Genomic DNA, 13,496 nt, shown 5'->3' with positions numbered 1-13,496 from the left:
AGAAATTTTCTAAGTATTTTCAAGTTTAAATCATCATACATAGTTTGATAATAATAACATCAAAACTTTTTAATAATTTAGATATATACATATATATATTTTCAAACTATAGAGAGCACGACCGATAAACTAGTTTAAACTATATTTTAACATGGAAGACAAGCCTAGTCCCTCTTACGATGTCTTCCTGCCAATCCTTCTGGACAATCGTAGTGTTGATAAAAGGAACTCTTGATTATTGTTGTGTCTGTTGTCATCACTTCCACACAGCTACAGACACCCCTACCATGCACAGGCGAACGGTCCTCGACATCATTCTCTAATTTATTTATTTTTCTCGTTCGAAACATTTTCTAACATTTCTCTCACCTGGGGAGCTGGATGCTATTGGGGCCCAGTGGCCACGACTAGCTTTACGAAGAATTTATTTGATTATGCTGCGTGTTTGTTGAAAATTTAAAAAATTATTTTTTTAATATTTTTGTATTATTTTAATATAGTATTATCAAAATAAATTTTTTAATATATATATATATATTCAAAATAAATATATATATATATATATTTTAATATCTACTGGCATACAGAAGGCTACGGGGTTAATAGGAAAAGGAGCACACTTTCCAAGGGCAAACACGTTTTAGCAACATTCTTGCTCAAAAGCCACGTGTGATTTTATTTGCCTTTTTTTCGAAATTAATATATTAAAATTAAAATTAAATTTGATTTTATTTGCCTTTTTTTCGAAATTAAAATTAAATTTTAATTTTAATTTTAAAAAATAAAGAAATATTATTTCAACTGCCATCAGAATTTAACCCATCCCTTTGCATGCAGTACAAAATTGTAATGAGCTGACACATGTATGGCAGCCAAAAATAACCGACCCATATAAGAGGCCTTATTGGTAAAACCGATACCAAAAACAAAAATGGCCAGACCAATCCTGATAGGTGTATCCACGCATGGCAGCCAACTCCACACGCGTTATAATGAGGAGGGCTCTAATTGGTGTGCGAGAGGGAAAACCCAGAAGTCCTAAAACTGACTTCGGTGCTCAGTTGTCAACGGCCATGGTCTCTCCATGATATGTGTAAGCATGCATGGAGCCCACTAACATACCCTAATCCCACATGTCCCTTTCTCTGAACTTCACAAACACGTACCCACAGTCCAATTTCCAAGTGTCAACTTCCATGCCTCTTCGATTCATGCTGCCTCTTCGCTTCATTGGTCAAAACCCACCCTTAAAACTGCCCAAAACCCATCAATCCCTCTGCGAACAGAATACCCCCCTCCCTCTAAACTCTACGCATCTCTGCTAATAAGAAAATCATTCTGCATTTTCTTCTAAATCACCCAGGCTTCTTGGCTCCTCTCGCTTGAGAAGCCGCGGTAACCGTCAGTGAAGCACAACGTGAAACGAGCCACCATGATCAAGACCCTGAGCCCTTGCTCCAACACAGCAAAAACAGCTGAAATTATGTCTAGGTATAGGCCCATAGCTCCAAGGCCTGAAGGTTCTGCGAGTTCAATGGATGAGAGTTCATCCATGTCTCAGAAAATCCGAGAATCTCCTTACTTAAGGACCCTTTGGCCACAAATGCAAGCTAGGCCTACCAGAACCAGGAAGAGAGGTAGAGCTGTCGTGTCACCACCTAACATCAAAAGGCCAAGAACCCATTTGCTGGGCCTTTCTTCTCCTAGTCATGAAACATCCCCAGCCAAACATCTCTCCTTGCAGGGTTTTGTTCATGGAATTCCCCAGCTTCCTGTTCCAAACCTGGTTGGGGTCAATAGCGGCTTGGAAAATTCAGTTACCATGTCATCAAATCTAGTAACACTTCCACTTCTTCAGAGTCCTACAACAGTTACTGTTGTTGCAAACCAAGCAGCAGTTCCTGAGCCTAGTTGCCTGGAACCAAATAGAGACAAGGTCATAGATTTAAACACCGTGGCTGAATTTCCGGAAGAGAAGGATCTCCTGCAACAATTACAGGTACCTCCCACCAACAATGTTATAGCACCTCAACCGGTTCGACTGGTAGGCTCAAGCATAAGTATAGCCTGCATCAGTGAAGACCCAAGCTTCATCCCACTGGTGAGAGTTCCAAAGAAGCCAGAGGAAGTCGAGGAAGAAGTTGAGTCTCAGGTCTTGCCAACAGTGATATCTGATTCCAACAACAAAGTGAGGCTAGCAAATTCTGCTTACAAAGAAATGGTGGGTCAGCCAGAATGTTCCTGGCTTGACTCGATGATGACTGGCGATGGAAGTTTTGCAGGCAGGTCATGCAAGAGGATATGCGGGGAGGTGGAGCTTCACCTTTCTGATTTAAGAGTGCCAGAATCTTCAAATGGGTTTTCATGCTGGGTGAGGATAGAATGGTGCAACAAGGGGACAAAGAATGTGATCGTTACTTTCTGTGATGTTATCAGATTATCCTGCGCGTCCAAGGATTACCTCTTTAGTTGGAGGTTCCATACTCGTGGCAGAAAGGATTTTCAGTCCAAAACCAATGCTTGAATGTTTTTTTTGTATACGGTAGCTTACTAGACAGCGTACTAAGATGTACACACAAGACGTCAAATATAAGTAGATTTGGTCAGCTCTTCAATGAATGTCTAAAGTGTATATAAGATCTTCTCTTCCCCTTCGGTTTGTCTCTTCTAGGACAAGTGGTGGTTAAATATCATTGCCAGAATCTCATCTAAGCAAAAGAAGATACTTACAACACAAGCATAAGTATTGTATCTTCCATACAGAAAGTTCGATAGTTTTAATTCGCATAGACAGCAATATATATGATACATATACACAGATATTAGACATAATAATAATTAGGATATGCTTACATCTTTTCAAGTGCCAGTATGAATAACTGTGGTAATTTCGCTCTTAATTTGCTGAGCCCTTCCACTTGAAATTGTCAGCGTACGATTTAGGCTGCAATGGGGTAAAGAAAACAATCATAAATGGAGAGATAGTGAAAAAGGGTTCACAACTGGTTAATCCTGGACTATCATTCTTAAATATCATAACACGCAAGAAAGTCAACTGGATGTCAAGTCGTCAAGTCTAGAAAAGGATGGTTGATATTTATATATATCCAACAGCTCTGGAGGCTGTATGATAGCCTTTATTTTTTAGTATTTATTGTGTTTAGGAATTGAGGTGTTATCCATATAGATTGTAGAAAATAAGAGCAGGGGGGAATGTAAAGGATAAAACCGGGCAGTGATAATATATCACATGCAACTTTCAAAGCAAGTTCAATGGCTGCTGTGAAATATCCCTCTCCATCCTTTGATAAATTATACGACTAAGTTAAGATTTCTCAGTAGAGGGGTCTTAAAATTTACATTAATAGGAAAATATTTAGCAGAAAGATACCGAAACCACCCTGGTTTTCTATAGAAAGGAACTATTCATCCTAGGGAATACGGAAATGGGGGATACAAACCTTTAGAAGAGGGGTGTGACGTTTCTTGACCTGCACATGATTCAAATGTTTCAGAGATAGGCCGAATGGAATCGATAAACTGAAAACATTGTCGTTGAGATACAATAATCATATAGGAATCAAGATAATGTAAAATGCGGTACCATTGTGATTTTAACATATTTATTAGGAACCTCCATACAGAAAGAAATTACTAATTGTGAATGCACAATGAAAAAATTAGAAAAATTATAAATGCGCAGCAGAAGTACAGGCTAAGGAGGAAATTACCTCATATTCCCAACCATATTTCTCAGCAAATTCCTTTGCAGCTTCTTCACTGTCAAAACTGAGCCCTGCCTCACCTACATTGGCATATGGATCTCCCGTAGAAGTCCAGCCCATCAAAGGATTTTCCCACCTGGATAAAGTATGATAACTAGTTAATATTATACGATGCATATACCGTATGATGCTTACAATAATTGGCCGCAAACAAATCATTAATTACACGGGTAAAATGTCTTCCAATACATCGAGAAAATACTTAAAGATAATTTACTCGCATCCTAGAATTGTCAAATTTACAGCTAAAAATATGGGGTGTCGGTGAAAAGAATTCACCACGACGCATCTCAAACGGATCTTTATAGGAGGGACTAAAAGAGATCAAATGAAGTCAGAATCCAAGAACTTCATCCCTATAATTTATTTAGTAGAAGAAATATATGTAAAGCATGAAACTGAGTAATTGACAAGGTATGCATACTTTTGTGTAGACAGGAAATTAATTTTCCATCTGCCAACTTTCCCTGAGCCCTGTTGCGTTGCCGTTCGAGCAGGTGAATAGATTATTACCTGAAATTCATCAACCCCATAGCAAGCCAATGAGCTCAAATTCTATGAGGGTCAAGAAGAAGGGAAACCCAATTTCAACAATGAAAAAAAAAATACAAGCACGTAGCTATAGTGATAGTCATTGTTTATTCACTTCATTCATCTAAAATTCTTAAAAATTTAAGTTCCTCTTTGCGATTGTTAACTTGGAGCTAATTAGGGTTTAGTGATTCAACTTCTTGCGGAAGCTGAGAAGAAATTCTGTTTGACAAAACAGTCTCTTCTTCTATATTGTATTTGTAAGGAAGAGGGTTTAGAGAAGAAAACAAGTCGTCCACTGCTCAGTATCGCCATGAACTTGGAACCGCAGACACGCCGATGCCAACCAATCCGCTATGTTAAACGACACGTCACTTGAATTTAGCTATCTTGGATAAACCGCATCGTATTGAATATTAACTCACGGAGCTGCCAACACCACTGATATCAACAGCTATAATCGTCTTCCTTTCTTCCGATTGCAAGTTCCCAATAGCAGAGATTCATGAATTCGATTCATTGAGTAGTTTTTTTTTTCCCTCTACATGAATTCGATTGTTTTCTTTATGTATTCTCCACAGCCAACAAACAAATAAATCAGAAGTACAAATGTCAATGAAAAAAAAATAATCCAAATACACAAGGAGAGAAAAATAGTAAACAAAACATAAACTCACCCTTCTACGAAGGTGTTGCTCCGGAATGCCAGAGATCATGCCGACCTCCCCGGGATTGACCTCAACCAAGGCGGATGAAGATAACCATCTTCGTGAAGATAAAAGGGCCAATCGATGAGCTCTAGTAAGATTTAGAACACGAGAACTCGCCATTGCTTGGAGCTTGCTTGATCGGATTTCTTCAACGCTAAAAGAGCACAAATGCCATCTATAGGACTGGCCTGTTATATTTTTGTGGAATGTTTATGAGAGGTTCATAAAATAAAATTATTTTAGAAGTTTCGCGCTTTCTCTGCTGGCGCGTCTCCAAGCTGCCACGTCCGGCTTGAATTTTATTCATACCATCATTTTTATTCAGAAAAGTGGGTAAATTATATTTTCATCCCTGTAAATTTTGTTATTATACATTTCACCTACCACAACTTTGTTGTTATACATTTCACCTAATATTTTTCTAAAAATTCCAATTTGACATTCACTTTCAAAAATTAAGGTGTGAGCTCGCTTTTTCAATTTTAATTTTTTAGCATTTTTATTAAATATTAACCTGTGAATAAATATTTTATTTTTTCACTATTAAATGTTTAATTATTTAAGTATATTCTCAAAATTTCTCCATCTTGAATAATATACAATCCCAATTATCTTGAAATATAGTTACAACGGAGAACTATTCATAATGATATTAGAAATAAAATTATGGTATTTTTTGTATGATTGTTATAAATTAATTTAATTTTAATTTTTTTAAACTCCAAGAAAAGTTACAAAGGTTTTTTATATATAAATAACTTTTGATTGACCTGAAGAATTTTTTTTATTAAATTAGATCAGAATTTTGTTTTTAAAAAATAACTTTTGATTTGTGGATTCTATATGGTACCATCTTGCTTAAAAAAATATTTTGAATAATTTTCATTAACCAAACTTCTAATTTAAATAAATTTTATTATAAGTTATTTATGAAATGAGACTTTTATATTATAATTCAAAGGAAAATTTTTATTTTTTTATAAGTTATGTCAAATGATGTAATATAAGTTTCACTGCATTCTTTACTCTCGTTCAATTTATTGTTCAGACCATTGTTTAATTGTTTATAGTTAATTTTTCACTTTTAGGTATTTAAAATTTTTATTTTTTACACTACACTCATTGAACTTAAATTATTTTCAATTTCTTCCTTCAAAATTATATCTTCATTGTTCCATATTTTAAAAATTATTTTGATTTGCATGCTCTAATATATATGATGTGTTAATCTAGTGTATCTAATGTGTCATAAAATATTTTAATATTAAATTAAATATCAATATTACAAAATAAAAATTTAGATTATAGTTAAAAATATTGTAAGAGCAAGGACCAAAATGAACATAAAACACAATTTATTTATTTATTTTTACCATTCAAAAGGCGAGGAAAACTTCAAATTGGTTCTTGAATTTTTTTTCCATATTTGATCTTTATTGTTTTAAGTTTTTATATTAAAATTATAAAATTTATTTTTATAATTTAATGATAATTATTTTATTTATTTTGAGTTTTAAATTCAAACTTGACTACATATTATATATTTGTTTTCATCTTAACAGCTATCTAGAAGAAAGGTTTGAAGATTCAATTTTTGTAATCATGAGGTTGATGAGGAGTTATTTTTAATGATTCTTATTTTGGATTGAACTAAGTAGAAAAAACTTCAAATGAATTTGGTCTTTTGATAATTGTTTAATGAGATTGAGTTTATTATTTTTTTGAGTTAAGATTGAGTTAATAATCTACAAAACCAGTCCCTTGTACAATATAAAAGACTCTTTAATGCCTTGATTAGCAAAGTGTTCAAGGAAAATAATGTATATAAAAAAAAGGAATAAAAATGTAAGAGAATGTGTGTGGATATATTGTGTCAATACCTTTATGATTCTTGAGTATTTATATATCTAACATATTTACATTGTAAGTCTTGAGATCGCAAGCCTACTTGTAAAGATATTCATATAAAATATTTACTTTACTGTGAATGATTGCAAAATTAATTTATTGGTATGAGTTAAATTAATTTATTGGTATGAGTTAATTGAATAGATATTTATCTTATTAATTTGTGAAATAAAATTTTTAAGTAGATGTGGTGGCAATAACTTGTAAGATGAAAATTTAGATATATGATAATATTAATAACTTATAAAATGAAGAATCTAGAATGATATTAATAAACTAGGCATACTTTGAACCTCGTGTCATGGTTAATATGGCAATGAACAAGTAAGTGCCTATCAATTTTAGATTGATTGTCTTTATTTTTTTATTTTTTGTTTCATTTTTTTCTTTTTCCCTCATCTTTTTTGGTAGGTTTATTTAGGTCAATGTTGTCATTGTTTTATTAACCTTGATTGAACCTAGATATAAATTAAATTAAAAAGTTATTGAAAAACCATAAATTAAATTAAAAATAAAAAAATGATTTTTTTTATACATGCATGTCGCGCTAATACGTTAACAAACCTATCATCTTTTAATAACACGTGCAATGAATCTCGTTCTTCGATGATGATCTTTGTTGTAAGCATTGGCATTGTCTATGCAACGAAAATCCTTTTGTATGGTGTGTTAACAAGAAATCTACGATGGAGCTTTATAGCTTGTTTTCCCTTTTCTTTCCTTATATTCCTTGTTCTCTCTTTTCTCTTTCCTTTCATGTTTGGTTAGCCCTTCTAACCCAACCAATTGTTCAATTAAAGTGTGTTTGATATTACGGTAACTATTGTGGTTGTAATTTGAAAAAAAATATTTTATAAAAAGTATTTTTAGTTAAGATTGGTTTGAAAAAATAGGTGTTTGGTTAAAACCGTAATTGAAATTGAAATTGAAATTAAATAAAAAGTAGTTTAATATATTTGGTTAATACTGCTTTTAAAATTGAGGTTATAAAATAATTTTAAAAAAAATATATTAATATTGATGGTTTTTAATTTAAATATTATAGATTTAACTATTATTATTATATCATGAAATAAATAATACTTTATATAAAATATTTTTTACTACTTCATTAAACCATCTACATTTTCATCACGTATGAAATACATTTAATAAGAACTATAGTTTTTTGAATAAAATACATTAAAAAAATATTTTTTATTTTTTATTTTATTAGGTCTGACCGGTTCAATGCATTTTAAGCTTTTAATTGTACCTGATCTGGCGAAATAATTTTTATTTTTTATTTTACTAAGTCTGAACCGGTTGAATGCATTTTACGCTTTGAATTTGACCTGATCTGGCCGGAAGATCATGCTACACTGTTCATCTTACGCAGTGTTCATATAATGAATTAATTAGCATGAACACTATAGCATGCTACACTGTTCATGCTACTTAATTCATTCTAGCAACGACATGCAGGAATGCAAGAGGCACGAGAGAGGTAGAAACACAGCAAGAAGCATGAAATTTTAGCTTCAATAAAATAGTGTTTTCAACGCAAATAATGATAAGATCCGTATATAAAAATCACAATTAATTTTATAATCAAACACTTCAATGCAACTGTTATAGACTAAAGGCAGCTACAAATACTTAGCCAAACAGCCTCTTAGTCTGTAAGCCTAACCAGCTACTTGATTAGACTTTTTTTTCCTTCCTCTATTTCTCTCCTTCTTTACTTCTTCTATTTTCTTCAAGCCTAGTTGGGCTTATTTTGGCCTAGTTAGGCCCATTTCCCTTTCTTTTAATCCTTCCCTCTTCTCCTATTTCCTTTTCCTCTTCTCCTTCGAGCGGACCTTTTCTCTCTCTATTTTTTATTGTTTATGCCTTCTTCTCCCTCTCGTCTTGTGCTTGATTGGATTTATTTATCTTGACTCGACACAGTATTTATTATTGGATTGGTTTGCTGACAATTAAGTGGATATTTGTGTCGACATTTATTGAATTTGTATGGAGAATACGAGTTAAAAAAAAATAATTTTATTCAATTAAATCTCCAAAGTGTTATTCATGTTTTTTAAAGGAATTAATACAACCAAATACCTTTTTCTAATTTTTTTATTTAAAAAAAGACTTCAATGAAAAGTGAATCTAGTCTTGCACATCTTCGCATCAATATAGCAATTTTGGATATATGGCATCCAATTTAGCATCCCTCATTAGCTCTTTGGTACCTCTGATCCAGTAAGAACAATCAAATTTTCTGTAAATGATGGCTTGTCTGAACTTGTATTTAGAACCTACCCTAATCATTTACCATAAAAGCATTTTTTGTCTTTTAATAATAATTTTCTTCTCGGGTTCTTGTTGCTCAAGTAAAGTAATCAAAATAAAAGGCCTCCTTTTTTCAACAATGTTGTTTTGAATTCTCTTTGAAATAATGAGGAACAATCAATAAAATATTAGTGTATAAACATTTTATTTGTTTGCGAAAACAGTCAAAAAGTCTCTCAATTGACTTGTCATATACACCAAACAACCCCTAAATCCCCTCAAATTTGCATACTTAACCACCTTAAATTTATCGACAAAGAATCACGAAACGTTTGCAACTGCTGCTAGAATTACGAGCAAGTACATCATTGTAAACACCTTTGTCTGTTCGAGTAATTTAAAAAATAATGAACGAAGACACCTGGAGGGATTATTCTTAACAGCTCTGCTAATACGTCAATCATCGATTTATCATTTGAATTGATCATTAAAGCAGTTGATGGTTGGATTGATCTCTACTTGCTGTCATTTCTTTTCAATTTTCTTTTTATCATTTGTTAAGTTTGAATAAATCGATTTATAAAGTTGTGATTTGTTTTTGTGTTAAAATTCACCATTCAGAGTCATAATCTAATCTCTACACATTCCATACACATTGAATTTATTATTTTAAAATTAAATTCTCAGTTCTCTGTCAAGGTGATTTTCTTCTAGGACGGTATTTGAGTATTGTTTTCTAAAATATTTTTTACTTCAAGATATATTAAAATAATATTTTTTTAATTTTTAAAATTTATTCTTGATATTAACACATTAAAATATTTAAAAATATTAAAAAATTAATTTTTAATAAAAAAAATTAAATATCAATAACAAACACCCCTGGTGACTATTAAAGTGTAATTATGATACCTAGATGGAGAATCGGTTTTGATTTGGAAGTACGAAATTTTGTTTTATGTAATAATAATAATTAGCGTTGCAATTGTACGATCAAGGAACTTCTAACATGCAATGATCCCATTAATTTTACAGTTTATGTTCAATTTTAAGCTAAATGGCATCCATATAAAAATAATATATTTATCACACCTTTAATGACTATAAACAAGTGTCATCAATAGGAATCCTGCATGTAGCTCATTATCAATACCACCAACAATACTAATATTTGTTTTATGAGCATGCTTATGGCTTTTAAAAATGTCATTATAGAAAAAAAAATATCATTATAGCATATCAAAGTATATATTTATAACATGATAATTAATAAACTTGGCTATATTCTTTTAGTGGAGGGCATGTTAAATGTCCATAAATATTTTTTTTTAATTTTTAAAAAATACTTCAATACTCAACAAAGTAGTGATTTTATTATTACTGGGATTTGGTAATCTTGGTATTTTTTTAAAAAAATTAGGATATGAAAAAAGTGTTTAAACTTATATTATGTGTTACCTTGAAAATAAAGAAAAAAAACTATATGCATTCAAAAAATATATATTTAAATTTATATAAAATTTTATCTTTAATTATCACCCTTTTTCAATTAATAATATGCATGGTTAAGACTAAGCTAAGCTTTCATGCTTAATTTTACCATGCTTCAATGACTTGCTAAGCACAAGTCTTGGCCTTTCGTGGGTTTGGATAAATTCACTATTTCAGATAATGACTTGGCGTGTTTGAAGATGACTGGAAGAAATATCATGTGCCTGCCTGCTCGCTCTCCAAATTTCCTCGCTTGCAAGGACGATTAGGTCAATTAACTCACCAGAACAATTCCCTGCTCTCCAAGCATCTGCCGAGTCCTAATATTTCCCGCTTCCTTCCTTATTTGCCCCGAGTCCTCCTACGAAATCCCTACTTTAATCCAAACGCAACCTTCCCATCTTTCCTAGAAAATTCTCCAATTTTCCCGAGAAAATCAAATCTCTCATGGCAGAACCAAACCTCAATTCCTTCTCTGATTTTCCTGAAGACGTCCAATTCTGCATCCTCTCGTTCCTAAGCCCAACAGAAATCGCCAATTTCTCCTGCACTTCAAAACGGTACGCCCCTCTCTGTCAAAGCGACAGCAAACTCTGGCACTCACTTTGCCACAGGAGGTGGGGCTCAAAGACCCAAATCAATAAATGGGGTAACGGTCAAATCTCCTATAAATTGCTTTACAAAACGCTTAACAAATGGGAAAATCTGATCGGTTTCTGGCGTCGTTGCGGTCAAAGTCAGCAGAAAGAAACGGTGAGGCCGCCCTCGTTAGTTTTCTTCGAGTGGGGCTCTTCGTTTCTCTCCGGTTGGAGAGTCTCTCCGTCTCAAAACGCCTATAGCGTCACAAAGTCTCCATTCTTGTGGATAAGTATTTCGCCCGAGGGTGAAATTGTGAATTATTTGGATCCAGAGGGGCAAAACAAGAATAAATTATTTGGTGAATTGGGGTATTTAGATATGGATGTAGTTCCCGTTAACGTGAATTTTATCGGGGACTCACATTTTAGCGTGGAGGAGAATGTGAATTTTGCTTACAAAAGGAGTTTGAGTTCCGGGAATTTGAAAGGAGAGGATAACGGAGAAGATATTGTTCGTGTTGAAAGTGGATCACCAGGGAGTTTACCGGAAACATTTGAGATTTATCAGTATTATGCAAACAGGATGAGTCCAGGCGCGGATAGAGCGATTAGGAGGCAGAGGAGGCGAGAAAAGGAGAAGCAGGGGAAGAAGAGGTGGGAGACTGAGCATTTTTTGAAGATTGTTGATTCATCACCCACGCCTGATCGGCCTTTGCAGGGTCTGTGGAAGGTGGGTGATTCTTCTGTTTCTACTACGTTTTTTTGAAGCTTGAGGATTAGTTCATGTTAGTTAGTTTTGTCCTGAGCAGCCTTTTATTGTTCATTTTAGACAGAATTTGAGCATAAGGCAGTGGACTATGATGTATTTCCATGTTGGTTAGTTTAACGTTCATTGTTTTGCTTCTCGTTCTTACATTGAGAGATTGGAATAAATTTTTGAGCAGTTACAGTGGCACTGTTCTCTCCTCCAACATTCATGTGGTGACTAGTAACTGTCCCACATGAATGCGAGGGAGGACTGTACGAGAGTATTGAATCATCTTTCAAGAAATTGGTCAGTTTGTTGATGTGCACTGTGAATGTGGGTCTAATGTAAGGAATAACAATGCCATGTTTCAACAATTCTGGAATCAAGTTCGAGGGCATTGCTCTTTGACTGGGAAACTTGATTCAATTTGGTGTCGGTGGTTAGCCTATTTTTAACTCTTTTAAGAATTGATGTGATTTTAGTGTGACCAATTGTCTCCTGTGTCGGCATCCTTTCAATTTGTTCACTGGCATATCGCTTGGAAGACAATGGAGACATAAAGGCTTTTCTCATATTCTCTCCCCTCACGTTCTTTCCTGCTTCTTGTTGCAGGGAATCTGTGAGGACAGGAAGTTGGAATTTTATCTTGTGGCATATGATGAATTTGGCATCTCCTGCCGAAGAGTTGGCGACTTGTCTGAGCATCGCTCTAGTTCTACACCAGTGTTTTGGACGTCAGATCCTACATTTATGGAGGCCCCTTTTCCAACCGAGGAAGAATATATATATGATTCTCGGATTCATATTCAGCCACCTGAAGCTGCAAACTTGGATTGGAAATTCCCTTTAGAAAATGATGTGGTCTCTCGCATTATGTATATTAACTCAAGTTATGATTTAGTAATCCTGGGAGTGGAAGGAGCTTCTGTGAATCCTTGGCGAGTTGAAGGAAGAGTTTGGCAGTACAGGAATGGGACGTTTGGATTTGGCTTTCTTCGGGACCATTTTATTGTGGACCTGAATCACATTGCCAAAAATGGTTGTCTTCTTGATATCCCCGTAGACTTGTAGTGATGGATATCCATGTACAGATCTTCTGCTCACGAGTAGATTTATAGCCATTTGCCATAATGCTCGTTGGACCTGTACTCTGTTGTGGAAAATTAATTTACTGTGATGACCACATTTATTCAGGGTTGATTTGTTTACTTTGGCTCCCTCCTTTCCTAAATGCCCAGTTACACATTAAATTGGTAGGGTTTTATTAGGATTTAGACCGCAGAATGATGCCGAAGTTTAATCCCTTTTCCGGTGAGATTGCTTCCCTTATGGCTTAATTCAATCCAAACATGTTCAAGAAGCCCTGTTTGAAGCCTGGCTTCTTTTCACGTATTTGGAACGTGAGCTATGTTTGAAGCCAAAGCGTTGTTTCCCAATCCTATCATTGGAATGGGAGGTATGCTGTGAGGATTGAGGGGCCAGTTGG

General features: G+C 34.0%; 3 protein-coding genes across 4 annotated transcripts; 2 read left to right on the top strand and 1 right to left on the bottom strand.

Moving 5' to 3' along the window:
• The first annotated feature begins 784 nt into the window (after positions 1 to 784).
• Positions 785 to 2,524, top strand: LOC105117702 (uncharacterized). Its single transcript, XM_011015450.1, has one exon. The coding sequence runs from the start codon at positions 1,433 to 1,435 to the stop codon at positions 2,522 to 2,524; it is 1,092 nt and encodes a 363-aa protein (XP_011013752.1). The 5' UTR covers positions 785 to 1,432.
• LOC105117696 (NADH dehydrogenase [ubiquinone] iron-sulfur protein 4, mitochondrial-like) lies at positions 2,384 to 5,241 on the bottom strand. Of its 2 annotated transcripts, XM_011015444.1 has the most exons (6): positions 4,994 to 5,241; positions 4,210 to 4,298; positions 3,732 to 3,861; positions 3,462 to 3,491; positions 2,854 to 2,944; positions 2,384 to 2,442 (listed from the first exon to the last, which is right to left on the bottom strand). In XM_011015444.1, exons 1-5 carry the CDS (start codon positions 5,144 to 5,146, stop codon positions 2,897 to 2,899), a joined length of 450 nt encoding a protein of 149 aa, XP_011013746.1. In that variant the 5' UTR covers positions 5,147 to 5,241; the 3' UTR covers positions 2,384 to 2,442; positions 2,854 to 2,896. The 2 variants fall into 2 exon arrangements, with proteins under 2 accessions (XP_011013746.1, XP_011013745.1); XM_011015443.1 differs by lacking the exon at positions 2,384 to 2,442 and having other exon boundaries at positions 2,609 to 2,944.
• A 5,568-nt stretch (positions 5,242 to 10,809) lies between these two features.
• On the top strand, positions 10,810 to 13,227 carry LOC105117695 (F-box protein At3g12350-like). Its single transcript, XM_011015442.1, has 2 exons — positions 10,810 to 11,992; positions 12,623 to 13,227. Exons 1-2 carry the CDS (start codon positions 11,132 to 11,134, stop codon positions 13,079 to 13,081), a joined length of 1,320 nt encoding a protein of 439 aa, XP_011013744.1. The 5' UTR covers positions 10,810 to 11,131; the 3' UTR covers positions 13,082 to 13,227.
• The last annotated feature ends 269 nt before the right edge of the window (positions 13,228 to 13,496 follow it).

This window comes from Populus euphratica, unplaced genomic scaffold, assembly GCF_000495115.2.
Source record: "Populus euphratica unplaced genomic scaffold, PopEup_1.0 scaffold1482.1, whole genome shotgun sequence".
NCBI lineage: Eukaryota > Viridiplantae > Streptophyta > Magnoliopsida > Malpighiales > Salicaceae > Populus > Populus euphratica.
Note: the sequence above shows the minus strand (reverse complement) of the source record. Positions and strands in the feature narration are given on the sequence as shown.